The sequence below is a fragment of the Gobius niger genome, assembly GCF_951799975.1.
Source record: "Gobius niger genome assembly, chromosome: 23".
Classification (NCBI taxonomy): domain Eukaryota; kingdom Metazoa; phylum Chordata; class Actinopteri; order Gobiiformes; family Gobiidae; genus Gobius; species Gobius niger.
This window is the reverse complement of record NC_136874.1, coordinates 14,254,589-14,280,913: the sequence shown is the minus strand read 5'-3', so window position 1 is coordinate 14,280,913 and position 26,325 is coordinate 14,254,589. Positions and strand designations below refer to the sequence as shown.

The window sequence follows — 26,325 nt, the reverse complement described above, 5'->3', positions numbered from 1 at the left end:
TAGCATTGCTCTTGTTGGCACCTTCAAACTGTGCACTTACACCCATAAGAAATCAGTCCTACATGCTTTCATTTAGCCCATATTTCACCACCAAAGCTACTTCAATGAACTTTCACATTATGAAGTGATTTCAGTGCAAATGTGTCGATTACCGTAATGACTCGAGCAACAACAGACGAGCCCTTATTAAATCCAGTCGTATTTTTCTGTCGGGGCATCCGAATAAAAGCGTCGGAAATAAAATGACACGCTGCGTTTCCATATCGAGAGGTGATGGAATATATTCTGTGGGAATGTGTAGGAGAAAGATCCCTGGAGGACCTTGTCAAATGGTATCCACGGAGCTAAATTTTCATAAATCGGTCACAGTTCTGCGCATACAGGAGAATTCTCTTTTTTCAATCCGTCCACAGCACTGGAGGTTATGCAAGATATGATATTATATTAAGTATTTATCGCCCCTCTGTCGGCGCAGTTACAGGCTCTGACATAACAGCCGGCTCTTTCACTTACAATATAGGAGGTGGAAATTGTAATAATCACAACTCTTTTTGTCCTGTTGTGTTTGTGCAGAAGTGTTTGAATGTGTGAAGAACATGGATTTGAAAAAGGTAATTTATTATCATTCTTTTTGACACATTAACAGGCGCATGTTTCTCAGTGTTGTTTGCTCCGTAGCTGGAGGAGCTGCACTCGAACGGGACGGACCTCGCCGTGCTGGACCAATCGGGATGCAGCATTTTGCACCACGCCGTCAGCACAGGAAGTAAAGAGACGGTCTGCTTTATTGTGAAGAATGGTAATCACGTTTAAATTTGGGGGAAATAGTCAAAAATATATCATTCTAAATGTGTCTTTGAGTGGAAACAGAATTAACATGATGATTGTGCCTCCAGCTCCCAGCCTGCTGAATGTGGCAGACGCTCTCCTGTGAGTATGAGCGTGATGTTCTTTTTCACTAATATACAAACCCTTAATCCTTTCCGTAGTCCCTCTGGGGGGTAATACAAGTGTTTATGGGATGATTGGGGGGTCTTTCATCTCCCCCTGGTGTCTCTGGCCAGAAAACCACAATTGCCACCGGACCGGAGCCACCAATACACACTAATGGAATCACGAAGAAGAAGCTAGCAGGCTAACGGCCAAAAGCTAACTGCGGGCTAGCGCCACTTAAACAGTATTTACAGCCAGGTTTGAGTGGAAAAAAAAATATTTCCATTGTGTGATTGGATGAACAATATCCCTCTGTCCCTTTGTATTTTCTGTCAGTGTAGTATTTACTCTCACGGACAATTAATGAGTAAAAAAAAAGTTTAAAAAAAAATGCAACTTGCTACGACACCTGCAGTTGCGCCTATGGCCTCTATGAGTTACTTAGTACTGCTTTAAATGCTCGTAATTCATTTTATTTATTTGCACACAGTGTAACTTTAAAGGGACTATACAGAGTTTAAAAATGTTCAAACTAAGTATTTTCACCCCCCTACATGTTCCAGCCATGTGTAGAATGAGCCCAGACCTGTTAGTGAAAGGCGTTACTTCATAAGACCTGAGGTGGCAGTAGTGAGTGTAAAATGATCAACTTGCATCTAGTGTCTTTAAAGCAGTACTAAGTAACTTATTTACCTTAATAAATCCTTTCCGTAGTCCCTGTGGGGGTAATACAAGTGTTTATGGGATGATTGGAGGGTCTTTCATCGCCCCCTGGTGTCTCTGGCCAGAAAACCATGTTTGCAACTTGACTGCCCCCGGTCCGGAGAAAGCAATACACACTAATGTAATCACGAAGAAGAAGCTAACATGCTAACGGGCAAAGCTAACTGCGGGCTAACGTCACTTTAAACAGTATGTACAGCCAAGTTTGAGTGAAAAAAAATATTTCCATTGTATAATTGGATGCACAGTAATCCTCTCTCCCTTCGCCTCTCCTGTCAGCATAGTCTTTACTCTCCAAGACAATTAATAAATAAAAAAATCGTAACTTGCAACTACACCTGCAGTTGCGCTTATGGCCTCTAGGGGGAAGAGTTACTTAGTACTGCTTTAAGATAAAAAGAACAAACATCCAATGTTGTTTCTAAAGATAAAATCAGAAAAAAACTCATATTCAAATGTGAATTTAGTTCAGCCAAGTATTATTATTTGTTATACTGAAAAGTGGAGATCAGGACCTCCCAGTCGGTTGCAAGGTGATACAAAGATGAATATTGATCATGTATTGAGTATAATTCCAAACTAAAAACAGAATAGATTTGTTAATCGAGGTCAAATAAGAAAGTAAACAAGGCAAATAGACCAGATTTAAATGTGTTTTTTCTTGATATGATCTATATATATAATTCATTAGCTTTTACAGAGTGGCTCCCAGATTGTTTGGATGGTCCCGGCCTGAAACCTTTGGAGCCTATGTGACCCTATGTACATTTTAACTGTGGAGAAATACTTCCTATAATTGTCAGTCAGTTCTAATTGTCATCATCATATACTGTATCTTGATATTTGTGAGCGTGTACCTGGAGCAGGGCTCATGTGCCATCTTTGATACGATCCTGCAGCGCTCACTATGTATTCCATAAGTTCTGACCATCAAAGGGAGTCTGTATATTAAAGAGAATCTGGATGAGCGGGCGAGCGGGCTCTGGGGGGGGAGCGCAGCCTGCTGGGATGTGATGCTTCTCATGTTTGTCTTTATTTATTCACTAACAGGAAAGACTAGCGTAGCACTATATAATTACCTCATTTAATGTCCGTTTGTCTCTGTCCCGCCCCCTCACTCCCCTGCTCCCCCAGAGGAGAGACGGCCCTGCATCGAGCCGCCTCCCTGTGTCAGCGCACCATCTGTGGATACCTGGTGGACGCGGGGGCGGAGCTTATGAAGGTGGACGCTCAGGTAGGATGACCCATGAACAGCAGCTCACACATTTCCCACTGAACGAGGGAACTTTGAGACGGTGATTCCCTCTGTCCTGCCGCTGAGGAGCAGTTTGAAAGCCTGGGCCCAAAGACTGTAAATGAAGAATGGACTAATTGTGACCCACTTCTTACCGAAGCCCTGAGGAAGTTCCCTGCCCTACTGGACTTTCCATTTCAACTTTTTTTTTTATGCTGCATCGTCCAAATGTTTTCCTTTTTCTGTTTTTCCCCTTCTCTATTCTAAATAATGGATCTGTCACAAAACCCCAGCCAATCAGCTTGCATGAATGAGCTTCAGGTAGCCCAGCTGAAGGAGGTAGTGACAACAAACCTTACCTTTAAAGGGGAGGTATTATGCAAAATCGACTTTTTCCAGCTTTCCATCATGTTATTCTGTCACTCCCTCATTAAAAACATGCCTGAAGTGTTGCCTTGGCACATTCACATATTTCTGAGTAATCTGTAAAAACTCTGATGGCGGCCATTTTAGGGATAGGTTTGCCTGAGTCCTCCTAGGAACGCCCCCACCTCCTGGAGACGCCTCCGAGCTTTCGTCACCAGCCGAGTAACCAACCACTGCTCCTCAGCAGAACCCCCTCCCCACTGATGCCACAGACGGCGTGTGGAGGGGGCGTGTCTAAAGGCTCAGAGGTTCTTAAAGAGACAGAGGCCTATTTCAAGACATTCACTACAGCCATTTTGAGAGAGACATTTTATACAAGGCAGTTATTCTAATTTACTGCATTTACAGACCAACAGAAGGTTTGCTCATCATTGTAGTGTGATATAGACTGGTGCTATGTGATTGAAAAAAGCACAATACCCCCTCTTTAACGACAGACCCACAGAGGCTGTTGTTCCAACACCAGCTGCAGCGTGAGGAGAAAATCAAAGATTCTTTGTGAGTGCTCACTCTGTGTTGGACATTTTTGGTACAGAGACCCTTAAAAAAATGGACAGCTCATGTTCTATTGAGCCAATACACACGTTGTAATACTTTTAACATGAGTTTGATTTACTCTGAAGGATTTTTGTACCAAACATAAATGATTAGTGACAGAGTGAGCGCTCTCACTGTGTAAAGAGAGTTCACATGATATTATATCTGAGCTGCTGAGGGCTGTGCTCTGTCTGTTGTGCTGTTTTAGGACATCCTGAACAATACTTTTTTATATCCATGTGTGTCTAAAAAAAGTACCGTTAAAAGTACCGGTACTTTTTTATCAAAAAGTAAAAAGAGTTGTGGCATCGATACCTAGCCCAGGTGTACTTCATTCAAATATCAAGGTTCAGGGGTATTAAGTAGTTCTAAAAGTTAAAATAAAGCATCATATATGACCTTTCAAAGTGCAGAGATGGATATATAACGACTCAGACGAGGCGTCGATCGGGGTTTGTTTTAGGACACGCCGCTTCCTTTCTCTCCCGCGTCTGAACAAATGTGTATTTCCCTCGCTGTCCCTTTAATCCGGGCGCGTCCTTGTGCTGTTGCTTTTCCTGCGGCCGTGACGTTCTTGTTTTTTGCTCCTTTGTGAGAGCTTAAACATATAGTGGTGAAAAGCGGCTTCTTTTCAGACGCCGTAACAACAGCCAGCGCGTTATGCCGCCGCACATATGGAATTGTTCGATACGTGAAACAATAGCCGCTTTAAATCACCCGTATTAGCTCCAAACTGGCTCCCATTGTGCTGCTGCTGAGGGCGCACGTCGCCGACTCCGACAGACGGCGCCGAGTGCATTAATTGAGGCCTCGAGACTCGCGTGCATATCAATGACCCTCTTCAGCTCATCAGGACGCCTCGTTAGACTGGAGAGGCCAGGACGCGGTCGAGTGTTTAGTTGTAAGGCTGGAAACTTTTCAACGCTCTATTTCAATCATCGCTCTGAAGATAATCGAGCGCTCTTGTGATTTGGAGAAGGAGGCTGGAGCGCGGCCAGGTAACCGTCGTGGAAGAGAATAGATGTTTTTTTCCAGAAAGCGCGCCTGCAACGAATATTCCGTTCGAAAGATTGTCTTTTGCGGCGTGGTTTGCGAACTCCCTTACTCCGACTTTAAGGTCACACAACGTCTGAGTGAGTTCTCCAAAAGTGAAGCGGCGGCGTCGGATTGAAGTGGAAGGCTGTGTGGTCCTAATTATGAAGTGCAGTCTACAGTAATTATCAGAGAGTAGATACAAGTGTGACAATGGGAGCCTTATTCTGTCATCACGGGCTGCCACTGTAGGAGCAAATGCGGGGTTTATTATAAAGAATAGATGGAAATGTCTGCTGTCTCAATTTCAGGAGGTGGCATTTAAAAAGAAATGTTTTTAAAAGTTTTAAACCGAAGGCAACAACTATGGCACTGTGCGCTTCATTTACTTCTGTTACTGAGCCTTGTCATATCACTGTATAATGATAAAGAAGATATTTATTCCACCTATATCGAGTTATTTTGCCTCATGTTGATAATGTAGCTGTAGGCAGAGGGTTGACCCATCCTTGTGAACGTTCTTCTTGAGTGGGATCGAGGCTGGGGCTTTATTTTTTGACCGTATTTTTCTTTTTCTTCACATTTTCAAAGTCCAAGCTGTGTCAAATTGAAAGGCTGGTGGATTGAAGCTTCCCAGAGGTGGTGCGGCCAGAGCAGGTGCGCAATCTCAATCTCTTTCACACAACATAGTGAGGAAAAGACATCTGTCAGACGCTGAAAGCCACAAAGTGTTGAAGGGGTGTAGCCCTCTTGAAATGTCAAAATATTGGCATGGGACGCCAGAACCATGAAATGTTTTGTTACTGGGGGAAAAAATCAGAGTCAGAATCAGAAATGTTTTTATTTCCATCGTTCACAACAGGTTCACAAACTAGGATTTTGGTTTTTTTGTTGTCCGCAAACTTGGTCTCTTTTACGGAGGTGCAGCAGTTTGTGTACAGGGAGAAGAACCAGGGGTAAAGTACACAGCCCTGAGGGGATCCAGTGTTGGTTGTCCGAGTGTCCGAGACGATCTTCCCTAGCTGAAAATACTGCCTCCGGTCTGTCAGGAAGTCAGGAAGGAATCAAGAATGGAGCCACTTACCAGGGCTTTTCAGCCGTAACCAACCTGAAGTGTCCAGAAGTACTAGACTGAGTGAGGAATGATCTAAAGACAGACTTTTTAAAGGTTATATGGACAGATGAGATAACAGAGGATGCTTCTTCAAGTGGTGGTGCAGACAGAGTCACTAAGAACAGGCAGTAGGTCCACTTTCAACTTGAAATAGTCCAACTAACTCATCTTTAATGATACCTGCCCCTCCTGACGCCTGATTCGAAGTGGAGCTTTATGCCCATTACTGCTCCATCAGTCCATCCAGAGTTACTATCGTCACATCAGTCCATAAAACCTTTGGAAACTGTCTTCACTCCTGACCCAGTCTCAACATTTTAGCTTAAGTGTCTTAGCTCTTGTTCAATATTTGGTCTGGTTTCCACTTTTCTCACATTGGCGATGTCTCTGAGCTCTGAACACCTTGTACTTCTGGACACTTCAGGTCAGTTACAGCTGCTCAAAATGACAGCACTGGTAGATAATGGATTCCTGGAGGCTCCACGCTTGACTTTTCTTCTTTGAACATTTGACAGTTCTGTGGTCCCGTCCCCATTGCTTTTGAAATTTCGAGAGTTCCAACAGTTTTTGTCTCTGCCGTGTCTGACAGATGTCTTTTCTTTACCGTTTTGTGTGAGAGAAAGGAAGTTCATTACAATTGTGCACCTGATTCATAGCATAGACCTAGTTCCCCTCATCACACGGATGGCCGTCACCTGGGACACTCCAATCCAACAGCCTCAATGGGACCCTCCCGGTTAAATCTGTCCCCGACTAAACCAGATCTGAAGCCCCCGTGATGGATTCTTCAGGAGCATTCAACGAGAATTGCGGCGACGCTCTGATCCCATCGCCAGAGATCAGAACACTTGTCAAACTCGCCCCCCAAATCCGTTCCCATTTGTGCATCTCGGAGACAAAATGTTCGCCGGCTCCCGTCTCCCCCCACTAACCCGTCGCCCGTCCGATCATTACGCTCGAACACGCCGGCGAAACCACAGAGTCCCAATATTTAACAGCGATTTTCCCAATCTTCAAGCTACTTTTCTCCTGTTCCATTTCGCCTTTTGTTTCACTCATTCACTCCTCTCCCCCCTTTCTGTATCTAGGTCAGTGCTGACTTAAACCGGCGCGACGGGGCGGGGGGGGGGGGGGGGGGGGGGGGGGGTGCGAGCTATCTGGAAAATTAGGCAATAAGGCATGAAGATAAAGCATGGGAAACAAATATATGATCGTTTTTTTTCACCCCCCAAACGCCACGATGTGAGCGGCGAAACGAAGAACGAGGGAAATGCGGGGGTTAAGAGGCTAAGTGTGACCGAAGTATTTATGTAGAAATGAAGTTGCGACGCTCGGCGGACGCCAGACACGCTATTATTAGAATTGGAGAGTTTGTTTAGGGGATGTGTTATTTGTTGTGGCTCCGGAATTACTTGAAGCCTTCCGTGACCTGGCGAGTTGTTCGACTGAGGCTTCAAGACTTTGACGTTAGCTCGTATTAGCTCGCATTATGGTTTCCTCCGCCCGGCGTCCGCTTTGTGCGCCAAATGATAAGTTGCCAATTACTTTTTTATTTGTGTGCACAGTCATTGTATTCATTGGATTGCGATTGTCAGTTCTGCTCTTGGAGTGTGTTTATCAAGGCGCCGTGTAGTTTCTAAGCGTGCTTTTCGCACAAGCTGAGATTTGTCTGGGACTGTGTCATTCTCACTGCTGCCTACAGAGGGAGCTTTAGGCAAAAATCATGTCCCTGTCTCACTTTTTACGTTTGGATGTAAAGTCGTAGTCCGGATCGAAATCACTTTTTCCAGAAAACCACAAGGCAGCTTTATCTAATTCGAATGCCTTTGGGAGCAGCGCAACTCCCGGCCAGCAGGGGGCACAGGTTTGATGACCATGTATGTTGTGACTATTAGCCTCCTACGGATCTTTAAAGGCCACCGTTTTTACATAGTGAGATATGTTCTTACCTGAGCTTAGACGAGTACGAGGAGCACGTGTGTCTTACCGGTAAACTCCAGGCTGAGAGCGGCAGAAGTTCAGAAACGCGGTGTGGAGTTGGTTTGGCCTCTGCGCTGTGTTGAATGAAGGACGTCCCGTGTGCAGAACGCCATGAAAAGTTGCAGGAAGACAAACGCTGATAAATATTCCAAACATCGCCATGATCAGCCATCTTCGTTTGCCCAAGTCATTATGTCACTTACAAGCGTAAAGAGTCCAGGAAGAGTCCAGAAATCCACTTCACTGCATTAGAGCCAGGTGGAAGTACACGTGAGACTGCGCTGAGGCAGAGGGAGCCCCGCCCACTAATTAGCATAACCATGTGAGCTTTTCTGTGTGCGCTATTAATGTGGAAATAATGCACACAATCGCCTTTTTAATTTAACAATACTGATCATAGATTAATAATAATTGTCCCCCCAAAATTGTTGAAAAAACTAAAGAACAAACAATCTTAAGGTGGATAAACCCATAGAATATATAGGATACAAAACCAAAAAAAGTTGAAATATGCAGTCTACATAAAAAAAATATGTAGTTAACTTTAAAGTTGTCTGATATCAATTAATGGCCTCAATAATTGTGAATATGTGTCAAATCTTAATTTATTTAAGCTGGTTCTGTTGAATCATTGCATCAAGCAAAGCGTGGATCACGAAACATGGAGATGCATCGTGATAATTGGCCTAAATGGAATGGTTTCGGGCTGGTGGTGGTTACAGATGTGTGGATCCAGATGCATCGTGGTCTTGGTGATGATTGGAATCGCATCGCCGCTCTGGTAATCTTAAATGAGTCGGGTCGTGGCAGGTGTATCGAGATGCAAATCGGATTGGACAGTGGCCTAAGATTCTCATCCCTAGTGGAAGAGCTTGGTCGCTTCTAACTTCACCCCGTTTGGAGCCATAGGAATTTGCTCGGAGGGGCCAAATGCTAACAACATCTTTGGTCTTTTTGCGTGGCTGAGGGCACACAGTTCTTCCACACTGAGATATGTTCTTACCTGAGCTTAGACGAGTTCATACGTACCTGTCTGGTCTTTGTGTGGAAGAGCGCGGTCGCTTCCAACTTTTCACCCCTGTTTGGAGCCATAGGAATACATTGGGAGAGGCCAAATGCTAGCAACATCTTTGGTCTTTTTGCGTGGCTGAGAGCACACAGTTCTTCCACACTGAGATATGTTCTTACCTGAGCTTAGACGAGTTCATACGTACCTGTCTGGTCTTTATGCGGGCGTATGGAAGAGCGTGGTCGCTTCTAGCTTTTCACCCCCGTTTGGAGCCATAGGAATACATTGGGAGAGGCCAAATGCTAGCAACAACTTTGGTCGTTTTGCGTGACTGAGGGCACGCACAAAGACCAGACAGGTACGCATCAACTCGTCTCTAAGCTCAGGCAAGAACATGTAAAAACCTATAAAACAGAGGCTGATTTTTTTGTGTTTTAGCGCTCGCGGATAGCGGCTAAAGGCTACGATAGGCTACACCGGGCTACAGCTCTTCGTTAATGAGAAACTATCAATTCACATCTCAGTATAGTTGGTGCTTCTTTCTTGTTTTCATATGATCGATCAGAGGAGAATCTTTAATCTCTCTGTTCTCGCTGTTTAACCAAGCCAAGTTAGCTTTCCGTGTGTGCTAGCTTTGCTGTTCGCCTTTGTCGGATCGTTTTATTCATGTAACTGCATTGATTGTGACTGCCTCGTAAACATCAGTGCTGACAAACCCAGAACTGGATCTTTCTTGAAGCCCAGATCATGCGTGACACGTCCACTTTAAATCACTGCTCACTGAGGGTTTCCACATCCCCCTCCCTCCATTATTAAAAAAAATCAAAGCTCATTTATAAAGCATGATGATGAATATAGATATTGTACACAATTCGCTGATTCATATTTTACCGCATGTCAGATTGAATAAGTAACACTCGCATCCGTCCTGTCGTGCGTGGGCTTTCATGTATGTGTTCAAGCCATGAATAATAAACGGCAAAGCTATGTTTACATGACCACAGTTCATCATGTATTCATCTGTATGGAGTTAAACACGCGTGGATTGATTGGAGCTATTTTTAGGGAGTGGTTTTGTTTTTAAAAGTGGTGGTATGACTTTTGTTTTTTTGTCTGTGGAGAGAATCTGTGCAGAAGAATTGGATGCAAATAACCGTCAGCTCCGGGAATCCAAATGTGAGGATTAGCCTATTGTGTTGCTAGGCTCCGGGCTGACGGGGGAAACGGCAAACTCTGTGTAGAAAAGACCAACTCTGAGAAAAGAACCACTGGAGCCTTCGGGCCGTTGAGGAAAAAGCGCTAAAAGGAACAAAAGGGGAAATAAAGATTTATATTAAGAATTGGCCCGGTGCATGGAATGTTTTGGCTAACTTCCTGTTAGCCGGGTTCAGGGTAAAGACGACTTCCTGTCCATATTTTAACGCACATTTAAGATGAAATATTTCAAAAGGAGGAGAAAACTTGTCAAATAAATGTTTATAAATTATGTGTTTGGGAAAAAAAAATCAGATGTTGATAACTGATAATTGATTTAACATTTGTTAGCGGCAAATTTCTGTTAGCCGTTAGCTTCAGAGCTAAAACAGCTACAGTTATACACACAGAAGTCTCCTGTGAAGCATATACATCAGGGGTCGGCAAGTTTGCTCGGTGAAGGGCCGGTTTTCGTCATTGTTAAAAGACCAAGGGCCGGAGCCTCCAAATGAAGCAATTGAAGTAAAGCATCACTTTCTGTTATGCCAGTGTTGTACAACATATACTGGAAAAATGTCCATCGTAAATTAGATAAATTACTTCAAATCACTTGAATAAAGGTTTTTTTTTATGTTAAATTTGAGTCGGTTTGAACTAATCTAAGATCAGATAAAACGCTAATGCCAATGGAACAAATAGAAATCCCACTGGTAATCAAACAAATTAACTTTTACTGTAAAAAATATTTATTATTCACTTGAAATTATACAACAAACTTGTGCTTGTTCCATTGGCAAGAATAGGTTTCATCTGCTCTAAGGCCAGACCAAATCTACTCCAACTTTAGATTTAATCTCTTAATTCAAGTAGATTTAAGTCATTTCTACCAATAGATGAGAATTCTTTTAGGATTATGGCCTATGGGTTCTCTGCCAAGACATTTGAAGGAATTGACTGTATTTTTCACATTGCTAGAGTACTTTCACAGGCATTTGATCTCAGATTTGGGTCATAATATTACTCAAAATCATCTCGAGGGCCAGAGTTTGGTGATGGAGGGCCGGTTTTCTGACGTTGCCTACCCCTGATATACATCCAGGGTAAAGTTTTTAACATGTAACTGATTATCCAACAGCTGCTTGTTTTCAAATATTTATTATTTCAAGAATACACGGCTAACTCTCCATAGGAATAAAACACAGACATATTGCATAATAAGATCATCAATGAAATGTCATGTGTTTGTCTTGAATGTACCTTGTGTGTCCACCAGGGGGAGACTCCGAAGAACCGGGCGGAGCGGGCCAAGGACCTGGAGCTGGCGGCCTGGCTGGACAGTAAACAGCACGCCCAGATGATCCTGAGGGAGGACCAGGAGACCGCGGTCTGAGCCGGATCAAACCGGAACGAACCGGAAGCGACCAAACCGGACGAGGCCGAACCCGAATCGGCCGCTACGAACTGGATTTAACGGCAGAATAAGCTGGACGCGGCCGGGGAGAACCGGTCCAAACTGGTCTGAACTGGATTCCGCCGCTGATCTGGGCTTTTATTGGCCTTTTATTCCAGGACTTGAACGCGGCGAAATCACGAACAAAACCAGGAGCAAACCAGATTTCGACTGAACATTCCACTGAAGTCATTTTTGTGCTAAACTATGAACATTTATTTTTGATGTCGTGACTTGTTTGTTGTTCTGGATGATTCTGGGGAGACACAGTACAAAGTGTAAAGCACACACAATAACAAGCGTTTGAAATGAATATATCTAGTTTTGTTATGAAACCCGAAGTGCTCTTAGCGACGAGAGGAGAGCTAGAAAATCATCGATCGACCCCCACAGTGTTGGAAGCCACAATATTTCACATACAGGCCGCTTTCGTAGAGACCGCGCTTTGCTTCTAAACAGTGATTTACAAATAATGTGATTTAAAGCCACACTGTCCATCTCCTTGTGTCGCTGACCGTTCGGAGCATGTCTGATGTCGGGCATGTGAATTATTATCCCTCGTGAGGGAGCTTTGACCTGGAATGATCCGCTGTGTGGCTTTCGGTATGATTCTAGAAAACGATGTGATTGGTGTGAAATGTGAAATATATGTTAAGCCAAGAAACAGTATAGCTAACGTTCAATGTTTTTGTTCCATTTTGATCAATATTCTTTGTAATATGTTGAGCTGATCTTACAGTATAATGTATTAAATGTATTTTATTTTGGTCAGCATTTTAATGGACTTGTGTACTATTATGACTATTTTTGTGTTTTGGAAGAAAACGCCTCACATGATTGACATTGGACACATCACCAATGCCTTATATGAATCGATATGGATTGTATCTGTAAGTATAAAATGATGTTTACAATAAAAGATCTGAGTCCAGTCACTCAGATCCTGGCTCTGGTACTAAGCTCAGTATGTCAGTTTTGTTCTTCAGGTTCTAAACGACACAATGTCTTTACAAAACATAAAATCACACTGCTCTGCAAACCACGTCAAACTGAAGGTGTTTATATGGAGTTAACCTGAGCAAATGAAGTCTGACCGAGTACTTAACGCTGAGATAAAGCTACTTCAAAGTGAACATCTTTATGCCATTAATCCCAGCAACATGAACTTTGTTTGTCCTTAAAGTGAAAGTACTTCATGCTCCTCAGTGTGTTCAGAAGAAAAAACATCGAGCTCAAACTACGCTACAGTTTGAAACTACTTTCTGCGAGAGTTGACCTCAAACTCACAGCCTTGGATTACAAACAGCTCACATTTAACCAAACACTCGACTCACTGAGCTGCTGCCGCCATTAGGAGTTAAATTTCATCTTTAACTTTGCATATCCATTTAGTTAAGTGAAAATAAACCCATGACAGTGACAGACGGTGTGCTGATGTGGGTGAGTGATTCTAGTGCAGGGCTTTAAGAAGTCCTTTCTGCCCTGTGGTCCTGGGTTCTAGTCCCACCTGTTGTACTGGTGCTTTCACGCCTGTCTCTCCAATTTAGTAAGGCTCAAAAGCACTATAGTTTAAAACTAGCACTTTATGAGAGAGAGTGGGCATCGAACTCTCGATCTTTGGATCATGGACTGTTCCTTCAGCCAACGGCTCTAGTCACTGAGCTACTGCTGTCTTCAAACAACTCCAGTTAAATGTCTGTAATATGAACAAAATGTACTGTGCATCTATGAAGTAAATCAAACATGACAAAGGACATAGATCTACACTGATGTGATTCAGGGGTTAAGTTGCAGGACTTAAAAAGTGCCTTGTTCCCTGAGGTTCTCGTCCGCCTTTCAGTGAACTGTCAGTTGGCCTGCAGTGCTTTTGTCAAATTACAGTTTAATAATGACACTTAGTATCAAAACTACTTCATTTTAGGACAGTTCAGACACTGGATGCACTACTGGCCTGAGTCTGACTGAGATTTGAACTCACAAACTTCAGATCACGGCGACACCGGTCTCTTTACGCACTCCTCTAGTCCCTGAGCTAAGGACACCTACAAGCAGAAGACTGATGAATCAATTTAACCTGAGAGAAACCTCACTGGGTTCAAACACTCTGAAAGCAGATGTCACAGCTTTTTGTCAAATCAACAGTATAAAGCAGCTTCTGGTACAACAACAGTGTCTGAGACAGTAGGAATTGAACCCACGACCTTCGATTCACAAGTGACACACTAATAACCAAACACTGTACTCACTGAGCTACTGCCACATGGAGCAGGAGTCCTGAAATGTCATTCATCTACAAAAGGAACTGTACTCATCCATTAAGGTAAGTACAAAGTGACGGTGGTCCGAGTGTCTCTCCTGCTGAGAGGTCGTTGGTTTGAGTCTGTGGGTTTGTGTCTTTTTGTGAACATCATTTATTGCTAATGAAAATATAAACCCAAACCGCTGTAACTTATCCTTCCCATGCCAACACTGGAGTCGCAGGCCGGACATTGAGCCGGATCAGTGCCTGTGTGGTCGACCGCGATGGTGTGATTGGAACCCGACACCTTCAGACAAAGGGTGGTGCACTTTTCTGACCGAGCTTCCAACTCAATGAGCTAAAGCCCACAGCAGCCAGGAGTGTTCACACCACAAAGACTAGGACCATCTCTGGAGACTCAGGAGTAATTCATGTGTTCATTCAGGATAAAGCTGCCCTGATTGTCTTGATGATGCATTTAGGTGGTTAAGTTGCTGGGCTAAACTCTCTCCTGCCATGAAGTCCTGGGTTTGAGTCCTGCCTGTGCGTTTCAGCGCTTCCTACTTTAATGATAAACTGTACTAAAAACTGCTTTCTGCCCACTTCACCTCTCAGACTCAGGTCGCACATGTGATCCGCTCTTCTTTAGATTCGGGGTCCAGGACGTGGAGCGTCATCAGCCCGTGCTATTGTGGTTGAGAGGGACGGTCTGGCGGATGGAAATGTCAGATCCTTCAGCCTGTCCGCCATGACCTTTCTGTCTGCTCTTCCTCCTCCACTCCGGAGCCTACTGAAGATAGAAAAGAACCACTTCCTGGATTGCTTTTGTAAAAGGCTTCATATTACGTGTTATTCCATCCCTTGAGACGGTTTTGCCCTCACACAACAATAATGCCCTGAATTCGACTAAACATTCGTGGCTACACCAGACCTTTAAGATTGTTTTAGGTCAACAATGCTTTGGACCCGCCTCCCGAGCCTCCTGATTGGCCGGTTTCTTGGGAAGCCTGATGGATCCTGTCGGAGGCGGCGGTCGATGCGTATGGATTTCCCCATCGGAGCGCGGCCCGTGTCCCTCATAGTGATGTTTTACCCGAGTCGGAGTCTGTCTGCGTCTCATGGATCCGCTTCGGGGACGGCGGACATTTTAATGAGCCGCTCGCCCGCCTGCAGAGTGACCCGCGTGACCCCGGAGCAGCAGCAAAACATGAGGCAGCGCCGTCACCAGCATCTTTCGACGGGTGCGGCGGCTCAGACGGTCGAGCAGGTTGACCATGTTTTTTCACCCATAAAGGAAATCGCTCTGAAAGTGGACATATCATGCTTGATTAGAGCTTATTAACAATTTTTGGATGCAATTCAAAATGATGTCTTTGTGGAGAAAACACGGTCAAGAGTGAAATATTGGGTTGGTCAGGATTATGAATAGGACGTCACAATTGTAGAAGTAAAAAGGAGAAGCGGCGTGCGGACAAGGTACTGTTTGTAATCCAGTGCGTTCTTTATTGCACCCGTGTCCGTGTTTCTTCTGATCCAAATGCCTGGGTTCAGGAAAGGCATTTCAAACCTAAGCTGCTGCGCTGTCATAAAGCTGTTCCTCCTTCAGACGGTGTGTCCGTTTCACTTGTGTCTTTATGCTGTAGTAGAGGCGGTCATGTTGCTCCATTCAGATCATCTACACATGTTTCCTGACTGTGTGTTTTGGCCGTGTTCTCCAGCTGACCCGCAGAGCCACTGGTCACATCGCTCTTCAGCACCTGCCGCACGGACAGTAATTTAACGCACCTGTGCGCGGATTCCCCATTGACCACACACAGTTATCAACCACACCTGCCGCGGGATCAGCGTTATGTGTGGAGGCACCATTAGCAGGAGTCCGTTAGCCTGCTGTATTCTTCCTATAGCCGTTAGCATCGCAAATTAAGAACGATCCAGATGTTTTCAGCTCCTCTGAGCTAATTGCTAAATCTTACTCCATCAAGTATCTGCTTTTGTGGGGTTGGATACACATGCACACTGAAAAAACTCATTGAAATAAGTGTCATTTTCTTGAAATAAGTCAGGTGATTTTAGAGCCTAATTTTAAGAAATCTGTCATTGAATCAAAATATTTACACTTACATAAAGGTAAAACTACAACAGTTGTATTTAAAGTACATTAACATTTTACTTCTAGTTTTCAGTGAAATTAGACTCTCAAATCAAGGATAAAATTACTTATTTCTAGAAATGTTCACTTATTTCGAGATCACTTTTTGCAGTGCTATGGCCACTAAACATCATCTTGAAGAAAATATTGAATGCCATAAAATGAACTTGTCACACCAGGTCACACTAGGGGCTAGATGCAAGTTGGTCATTTTATACTCACTACTGCCATACCAGGGCATACGTGTAACTGCAGCTTCTATATTAAGCTCGTGCATGACGGCACTTCGGACCCGAAGTAACACCTTTTTGAGACAGTGCAGGATTTTAGAGGCAGTTGTGGTGAACAGGTCTGAGCTCATTCTACACATTAGGACATTGTTGGAACATGTACTCGTATAGTCCCTTTAATATCGGGCCTGGCTTCACCATTCATTTGTATGGGGATAGAACAATAGAACACTCAATTCAAACAGGTCCAACAAACCGTTGGCTAAACGATGTGTCTATGAGTTATGGTCATTGTAAACATTGTAAACAGTCAAATTCTATGGTGGTAACTATGGTAACTACTGTATACTTGGTTTATGGTGAATATCTCTGTAACGGCTGGACTGATCCGCACTCTGCACAGATGGACTGGATCCAATCACGATGAGAGAAAACATTTGGACTTTTCTCTCCCAAACCTCGTCTCTTATCGAGTTGTTTCCTCCAAATGAAAGATGATCATTTCAGACGTGTCCATAATCACTGACAACACTGCTCATTGTCTCCCGCTCGTCAACACGACGCCGTCAGCGCCGGCGTGAGATCTGAAGGCTTATTTTCTGATTCTTGATTTGGTCCTCGAACGCCTGGCTGGTGTGTCTTTGAAGCGTTACTGTACCGTGGGGGTATTTACATGCGTTTGAAGTCTTCGGTGGCACTGGCAGCCTTCTCGGTGCCACCCCGCACCCTCCGCGCTCGCTAACGCAATCTTTGATCTTCGCACAAGTTTGCTCGGAGAAAACTTTCCATGTTTGGAGTCTCCACGATGATGAAAGGAGGCAGACATTGTTAGAAAGGCTGCAGATGCTTTTTTGGATGGGGGTTCGAAAGGAGAAGGTGTTTTTGGTGGCATCTAGTGGTGAACGAGGAGCATCACGAGACCATAGGTATGTTCTAGGTACATGGACAGAATCGATCTTACAGTCAGGTCTGTGGTCAAACTATGGGCAGTAGGGTGACCACATGACACGTGTGCTACCATGGCATATATGTCTAGGGTTAGTGGGAATATATGGGAATTAAAGGGAATTAACACACGGCCATTGATGGTAAATTTGACCGTTTGGAAACACCAGGAAGCTTGGCGAAAGGAAGTGAGTGAGTGGTTAGTGATGGCACAGAGTGGTAGCCTCGCTTTCCGACAGCCTACCCCAGGGCCGCTGTGGCTACAATAAGCCGTCTTTCCACAGGCAGATGCGACACAGCCCGGTGCCTGGTCAAGCCGGTTTGGCGAGCGAAAAGACGCTGGCCTCTGATTGGCCAATGGGAGAGAGGACCGCCCTCACTAAAGCAGGCAGGTCATATGGATTTAATATTTCATATTGTTGCAAAAGGGGATTTTGCTGATATTAGCATTTAGCCGCTGTTAGCGCGCCTTTACAGCAGCTGGTGTTGACGTTGCTTACCTCCATATTTCATATTTTGGCGGCATTTGTCCATACTTTGTTCTCATTTTTCTGACAATCTGTACCGTGTGCTCATCTGTGGGGGCGCCTCCCACAACAACTGTGGCTGAGTCGTGTAATTGATACTTCAAAACATCGATTATAAAAACTGCTAAAACATCATGGCGTTTTAAGCATTTTGACAGATGTTAGTGTTTGAAAATTGTCCAAATTTTTCCAACCAGAGCCGGGGAATTGGCTTCAGTAATTTGCAGATTTCAAATGAAAATCACAAACATAATATCTGTCCCTGACCCAGTGTCAGCGTGAATAAAGCGACACTTTCCTGTGTTACAAGTTAAAAGCCTCTTTCTGGGAACAACTGAATAAAGAAAGATTTGACGACTAAGAGACAAAGAAATAAAAACAAACCCTGACTTTAAATGTCGCTTTTGCTGCGGGTCATTGTGACGCGTCGTTGGTCTTGCAGCCGTTTGCATCAGGAGGATTTCTGTGTGAGAAACAGGTTCAAAGGTCAAACCAAACAGCACCACATGCAGTGACTCAGGCAAAGTCACTGGTGTTTGGAAATACTGAGCCGCTCGCCTTAAACCAGCACATTTTCTCTTGACTGGAGTGTTCTAGCGCCTCATTTGAAAGCTAAGGCCTGTATAGCTGAAAAGATTTTTTTCTCGCATTGTTGCCGCATTGTTGACGTTTTTTTTGCTGTATCATTGATGCTCTTTGACACTTTGTTGTCGCTTTTTTCGTCACGTTTTGGTTGCCTTTTAGACGTTTATTTTTTTTACATTTTGTTACATGTTTTGCTATTTTTTTTTTTAAAGCTTTTTAATGTTTATTTTTTTACGTTTTTGTTACATTTTTTTTTTTAAATTGACACTTTTATGACGCTTTTTAACAGGGTTTTTTAAACGTTTTTTAAAATGCTTTTTTGACACTTTTTTTTAAACGTTTTATGATGCGCTTTTGCTTCTTTTTTTTTAAACTCTTTTTTGACACATTTAACTGTTTTTTTGTGCTTTTTTATGCTTTTATTTACACTTTTTGGATGCATTTTTTGACCCTTTTATGACGCTTTCTTCGCTTTTTTCATTTTTTTAAACTTTTTTTGTCGCTTTTTTGTCACTTTTTTGTCGCTTTTTTTTATCATTGCAATTTTGATGCTATTTTCAAGAAGCTTTTAGACTTTGGTAAGGCCAAACTGGAGAAAATGTACTCTGTTAATGCGGGAGTAAAGGGCTTGATCTATCCCCACTAAACCAGGTCTAAACCAGGTCTAAACCAGGTCTAAACGAGGACTAACCCGCGACCAAAACAGCTCAAAAACAAGGCTAAACTACAGGAGGCAAAATGGTGTCATCTTTATTTACCAGTGAATGAAAACACGTTTGTTCTGCCCAACGCTCCATCCAGGTCAACTCAGCCGTGTTTTCATTCACCCAAGCACTTTCTCATCTTCTGCCTCCGACCCCTGACCCCTCAGCGCGGCGTGATAATACAACCGAACACGTCTCTATTGAAAAATCCACGCCGCATTCTCACCTTTCACGCCGGCCTTTTCTCCCTCCTCAATGGACCTCGGCGCTGCGGGCGACCCACGCCGACCCCGCCGCTCGCCCGCGATAACGCCGTGTTCTGGAGACGCGTTTTTCTAAGGCCGAGCGCCGGTTCCCCCGATGCCTTTGTGTTCGCCGCGCGGCCTCCGTCTGAGAAAAAAGCTTTTTGTTTGAGAGGTAGACGAAGTTATCAGAGCAGAGAGAACAGGCGCCTCGGGAAACGTGTAGCTAAGCCGTCGTAGGAGCAAGTAAATAGACATTACGTAACAGGATAGAGGTTAGTGTAGGTAGTCAGGGTTGTGAATGATTGTGAGAGTGGATGCTTGGGGGGATAGGGTGACCAGATGTCCTCATTTACCTAATGCAGTCCCAGCTTCAAACCCTCTGACCCACATCCCTGTAGAATCCTCCAAAACCATCCATTTGTCCCAGTTTTGGTGCGTCAAACACAAGAGTTCTCGCACAGGTTGACAGTTTGAAATCTGGTCACCCTCGAGGAGAGATCGAGATGTCGTCACGTCCGGAGCACTGCTGGGAAACATGAATGTATTAAACAAATAATCGTAGCTGAAAGTTGGGGATGACAATGTTCACAGAGAGAGCGTTGCTTCCCTGGAGCTGTGAAAGAGCTGTGATTTAAATAAACAGCGCTACTCGCCCGGATGAATCACCGCTCACCAAAACATCCGGCGACGGAAGACTTGTTAAACAGGACGCAGGTTCAGGGGTTCGGGAGGTTCACAGCGAGGAGGCGACTGGAGGCGGATCTGGAGCCGCGCAGAACACGGTGAGTGTGAGCAGGTCAGTCGCAAAAACAGTTACCAAAAAGCTGCGGGCGTTTGCAATGATCTCAACTCATCTTTATCACTGTCTTTCTCTTTCATGGCCCCTCTCAGGGAGATCAGTCGCCCCAAAAATATCAACTCATTTGTTTGGGTGAAGGTGGAGTTCATCCCCTCCTGGAACCGCCACCTTAACGTGGTGGAGGGGTTTGAGCACCCGAGTGATCCTGGGGGCTATGATGTCGGGCGCTCCTGGTAGGGTCTCACAAGGTAAACAGGTCCTAGGTGACGGATGAAGATGGATGGATGGATGGATGGATGGATGGATGGATGGATGGATGGATGGATGGATGGATGGATGGATGGATGGATGGATGGATGGATGGAAGGAAGATGGATGGATGGATGGATGGATGGATGGATGGATGGAAGATGGATGGATGGATGGATGGATGGATGGATGGATGGATGGATGGATGGATGGATGGATGGATGGAAGATGGATGGATGGATGGAAGATGGATGGATGGATGGAAGATGGATGGATGGATGGACGGACGGATGGAAGATGGATGGATGGATGGATGGATGGAAGATGGATGGATGGATGGAAGATGGATGGATGGATGGAAGATGGATGGATGGATGGAAGATGGATGGATGGATGGATGGACGGACGGATGGAAGATGGATGGATGGATGGATGGATGGAAGATGGATGGATGGATGGAAGATGGATGGAAGATGGATGGAAGATGGATGGAAGATGGATGGAAGATGGATGGATGGATGGATGGAAGATGGATGGAAGATGGATGGATGGATGGATGGATGGATGGATGGAAGATGGATGGATGGATGGATGGAAGATGGATGGATGGATGGAAGATGGATGGATGGATGGATGGATGGATGATGGAGTTCATTGTGAAGGGAATGTCCCAACACGCCAAGCTGAGCAGGACGCTTGGGAGAGACTAACTCGCTCGACATTTTCAGGTGTTGTAACAGTCCTTTCTTTCTTGTGGACACATTTCCCTAAAGACATCCACCCGCAATAAAAACAAGTTGTGATCAATAACACGGAATCGCGGTGGGAATTTCGAAGCTGCGATGGAAGACGCTTCACAGTGACAGACTGGCTGCTAGAAAAACCACGGCATGTTTACGACTGAAACTGACAGCGGGGTTAGCGTTTGAGAAGCAGCACGAGTAGGAGTTTACATCTGTTCGTCCCATTGGTGCGTTACACTAAGCCTCTCCAAATGCTTCGCCTTCTCTCCCGGAATCTCCTCCACCCATTCAACCCGATCCTTCTCTGTGAAGCCCGGCCAACGGCGCGTCTTCCCCCTCCGCCCGCTTCTTGGAAACTCCCCTTTTGTGGCGGCTCGCTCGTGGGCGTCGCTTTGTCGGGCCCGTTCCGTCGCTGCCTCTTCTGCCGGAGCCTTACCTCTCCCCGCATGCGGATCGTGGGCCTGGCGTGACGCAACCGGTGCCAATGTTTGTGGAGAGGTCTTTCTTCTCATCCCAAAGAGACGCAACGGCGCAACATCGGCACCATTTGTTGCATCAGGAGAACGTATGTGCACGCTCGCTTTGAAACAGTGGGAGATTGAAGAACACTTTTTGATAATGATTTGTTTGTTTGTTGGGTACATTCGTAGCGCTGTAAATGACGTCAAGCATTTACAAACGCAAGCTAATCAGGCACTAATAAAGAAGCAATTATGAATAAATAAAAGCAATGGTTCATTATTTCGATGTGTTCCCGTTGCTGACCGAAAGATAGTGACCTCATCTCCATTTCTTTCAGCTTGAAGCCACACTGCTGAACTCTTGACCCAATCAATAGAAGAAAAAAACAACATTCATTTTATTCTGTGGTTTCTGTTGGTGAAAAATACTTCAGAAATGCAAAAGCGAGCTCGCCTCTTCTCAGAGCTGGTTTGTAAACTTTGCAGAAGGACATCGCCAGCTCGTTCCTATGGAGATATAGTATATAGCATACATACTGTAATTCAGGGTGTCCAAACTGCCGCAGATTGGAGTGTTTTCCACAGATCGTTGGTCAATGCAGCCGAACTTTCAACACGGGCCTGAAACCTTAATTAAGCTCAGTATCACAAGAACGTGTTAGTTTATAAGGTTAAAATAGGTTGGAATAATTAAACTTGCAGTAACAACAATGGCATCTCGGGCCATGTGTGACAATCATAGATATAATGTACAAGAGATGGCTGGTGTTCCATTCAGCCCCATTCATGCTGATGGTCCCGAGTCGTCGGCGAGTGTGGGGCGGGGAGCCCCACACTCGCCCCACACTCGCCCCACACTCGCCCCACACTCGCCCCACACTCGCCCCACACTCGCCCCACACTCGCCCCACACTCGCCCCACACTCGCCCCACACTCCACAGAGCTCCAGAGCTTGATGGACAGGTTCTGGTGCACTGAAAAGGCTTCCATGTTTTAGTGCTGATGTACAAAAACCAGGTGGTGAAAAATATGTCACCTACCCCAGCATTGTCGCATTGGGTCATATAAACTCTTTGGAGCCAGGCTTTTAAGCAGGAAGGTCAGAGTGCTCATTGTTTACTAAGTGTCTTTTACCGCAATGCCGGCTCCTCTGCCATGACGACCATAGAGAACCTCGCACAATGTGGACAATTCAACAAGACGTATGAGGGTCACCAAACATTAGCACTTTGGGCACCTGTGGTCCTCTAAGTCAGTACTCTTTAAAACAGTGGTACCAAAAGTGGGGTCCGGGGTCCACTAGGGGGCCACAGAGGCCCTACAGGCGGGGGCCCAAAGCTTACCATCTTATTCATGAGTCCAGCAGTTCATTAGTTCATCTTTCTTTCTGCCAAACTATTAACAACAAAAAAAAACTGGTAAAATGTGTGTATTTAATTATATTCTTGTAATGTTGCAAGTACCTGCTGAACTAATCCATGAGACGAGCTGTGTGCTTTTATTTTGGCGTGCTGGATCGAAACAGGAAGTCACTTCTTGGGCGGCGTTGTTATGATTTGAAGTTATGCACAGAGTCGATTATGTCATCCTTCTAAATAAGTCATATTTTCAAAAGCATTAAAACCCGTCATATCCACTTTAGAAGAGTTGAACATGCTAACAGTTAGCCTAGCAAGACGCTGTAGCTCCAACTTTCACTTGAGCCGCAAATGATATAAACATTTCCATTGGATAAACTCAACCGCATTCAATACCCATGTACATTAAAATGATATAACTTTCAATTTTAAAATATTCTTCATGACAAACTTGTAGGACAATTCAGTAGGAAGAAGTCAGTGACGCGGACTATAAATATAATTCGCACACATAAATAAAGTCAAGTCAAAACTGGGTTCATGTGAATGTTTTAACACTGCAGATTGTCCACTGAAATGTGAAAAAAAACGGTGTTCGGAGCTAGCCATTAGCATGTAGCATTAAGCTAACGTTAGCATTATGATCAGCATTCCCTGTTAACTGTACATATTTGTGTCGTTGATCCACTCTGTCTCCATGTCTCTTTAGCCTGTCTTTATTTGGCAGAAAACACATCCATAATTCAGCACGTGTTGTTGCGGTTCATTAGAAAAACGTGATAAATGAATTCATTCAAAACTCCGAATCTAAAACGTGTCCATAACCTCATTAATTATGCCTTGAACTATTGCGGCTCTCTGGAAACTTTTGGAGAACCCTTCCCTGATCGCGTCTGCTAATGTGGATCTGGACGGAGGTATTTTTAGCTGGTGTTATGTAAGCCTGAGCAGGGTCCGCGATGGTCAGCTCTCACTGCCTCCGGCTCGGATTGAAGTTCCACTCAACTTTCGCCGCGCAAACTGTCCGTAAAGTTTCCAACTGTCAAAACATCCGCGTACATCCAAACGGGAGCTGTTTCGGGGGGCGAGCTCAGAACTCTGGGTAATCCGGGACATGGGAGCGAGAGGGAGAGAGTCTCGTCTCCCGTCACCTCCACCTGCTGCAAACACCAGGAGCCAGCTGTGTGTGAGGGGCCCCCGGGGGAACAGTGAGACCAGCCCGGACCCCGTCATTAAGACGCTTAGCTCTGTCTCTGGCTGCCTAACTCGTCTCCCCCAGACACACAGGGAAACGGGTCTGTTTACAAGACGCCGGCAGGACAAGCGTGAAAGAAATGAGACACAAGAACTAAACTGGGAAGTCAGTATCGAAGGTAACAAGGATATTTCGGTAAATAATAGCTTAGAAATGACAGCAGAGTTGAATGAGGCTTTCACTGGCCTATAGGCAGTAAGCCTGGAGTAGGCAACGTCAGGCCTGGGAGCCAAATCCGGCCCTCAAGCACAGAATCTCTGGCCCCCGATATGAGTTTGAGAAATATTATTATGCAAATACGGGATCAAATACCTGTTAAAGTACTCTTAAAATGCGAGAAATTGTGTGCAGAACAGCCCACTTGGTCAGATATAATAAAAATGATAAGTAAAATGATTCTCAACTGGTGGGTCGGGACTCAAAAGTGGGTCGTGAGCCTATAGAGACAGACGGCATCGTGTGATAGAAGGGGGCGTGGCTTTGCTGAGGGGGAAATATTTTGGGAAACTCACAGTTTTTCACTCTTTTTAGCCATTTTCTTTTGTCTTTAGCCATTTTCTGGTGGAATATAAACTTATTTATCACATAAATAAACTCAAGTGTAAACCGGGTCCATGTGGTTATTTTCTCACCGCAGATTATTCAGTAGAAGTGAAAAAACGTCAGTGGTAGTAGCGCTAGCTAGCCGTTAGCATTAGCTCGATACTAACATGTAGCATCATGCTAACATTCTCCGTTATTTGTTTATTTATGGGCTGTTGAACCACTTTGCTTCTCTCCATGTCTTTGTATCTTTATTTAGTAGAAAACTATGTTCATAGTTCAGTATTTGTTAAAGTAGTTTTTGAATAATTAGAAAACGTTTCCGCCTTAACTGTTTTCAAACATTGGTTTTTTCAATATTTTCCATCTGAAACTCCACGGAAACACACTGGAGTCTGTTTTTAATCATAATTTCAGTCTTAAAAGCAAATCTACTGCTTGTTCAATAAAAAACATTTGTGGTAAATACAATTTCTTATACGATATATGACAAATGATAGTTTTATTTGGGTTTGCAGCTTGTCATTAAGGTAATGGCGGGTCTCGGAGTCAGACCACTTTAGAACCACTGATGTAAAATGGTTCTTAACTTTGGCTACAATGGTGAGGTTCGGCCCTCGGTGTTTTGATGAAAATCGTTCCCCCTGCAGGAAGCTCTCAGGTCAAGCAGCTTTAAGAGTTGGATAAGGCTGAACCGGACACATGACGACTCCCTGCACATTATTTATATCTGGAGATGAAAAAAACAAATGCCGTAATAACTTCTCCTCCTCTTGCTCAGCGGCGCTCCCTGGTGGCCGCCTTGGCTGACGGCGGACATGCTCTCGTGCACTTTTCTCTTTTATTCCAGTTAATGGTGGGCCCTGGTGCGTCTGAACCCTCCTCTGGGACTTTATTAGACCAATAGTCCATAATGTGCCGCGGCTGTCTCCTGCTCATCACGGAAATACATGCACATAAATCTTACCCCGCATTCCCAAACCTCCTAACAGCGCCTGTATTGATCATTTTCATATTTTAGGTATTGTTTAGAGGCGCGAGCAAAGCAGCAACATCTCCATAGAGACGCACTGATGACGTCGCGCTCCCAGGAGAGTTATGAGTCAGGTCTGAGAGTCGAGCCTTCATGTAGGAAAGATGTTTGTGTTTGATATGTATCACCAACGAAGACACCTGTAGTTTAATTCTGAATTGTATTTATTATTTGACATGTCACGCAGTAGCACTTTTGAGTATCTCAGCCTTATGGAAAGACAACAACATAGGTCAGTATTACCTATCACTGTCAGTGTGCCTCAGACTACTTTATCGACATCCAAGTCATTTTTATGCAATACAAATATATGTAACTATTTTTCCAGTCAAATTGAAAACATCGTTTTGTAAAATAGGCAGTGATAAACATTATCATTCAATTAATAATGTACATATTTCTACTTCATTTAGTAAAAACAATATATTCATCATTCAGCTTTTGTTAAAATAATGGTGCTTTGAACACGACTATATATGGGCAATATCAAAGTTGATGTCTGCATCTATGCCCACCCTTCTACCTACACCCTCTGAGAAAGCCACAGGATGCCCTCAACCAGCAGAACATATGGTATTCCAGGGAGCCCATGGGACATAATGCACTGGGACAAATGATGCCAAACAT

General features: G+C 44.3%; 2 protein-coding genes across 2 annotated transcripts in view; one reads left to right on the top strand and one right to left on the bottom strand.

Moving 5' to 3' along the window:
* The window catches only part of LOC306981815 (SLAIN motif-containing protein 1-like), a gene marked incomplete at its 5' end in the record, with an annotated part of 310,788 nt that overhangs the window by 72,768 nt on the left and 211,695 nt on the right, over positions 1–26,325 (bottom strand). The gene's annotated exons all lie outside the window — the stretch shown is intronic.
* Positions 585–11,591, top strand: LOC306981824 (diacylglycerol kinase zeta-like). Its single transcript, XM_079581536.1, has 5 exons — positions 585–611; positions 679–799; positions 897–930; positions 2,791–2,890; positions 11,456–11,591. The coding sequence occupies exons 1-5, from the start codon at positions 597–599 to the stop codon at positions 11,570–11,572; spliced, it is 387 nt and encodes a 128-aa protein (XP_079437662.1). The 5' UTR covers positions 585–596; the 3' UTR covers positions 11,573–11,591.

Coding starts and splice junctions, on each gene's coding strand:
- LOC306981824 (XM_079581536.1), top strand. Junction 800..896: donor CTGCTTTATTGTGAAGAATG/GTAATCACGTTT, acceptor TTGTGCCTCCAG/CTCCCAGCCTGCTGAATGTG. Junction 2,891..11,455: donor TTATGAAGGTGGACGCTCAG/GTAGGATGACCC, acceptor TGTGTCCACCAG/GGGGAGACTCCGAAGAACCG.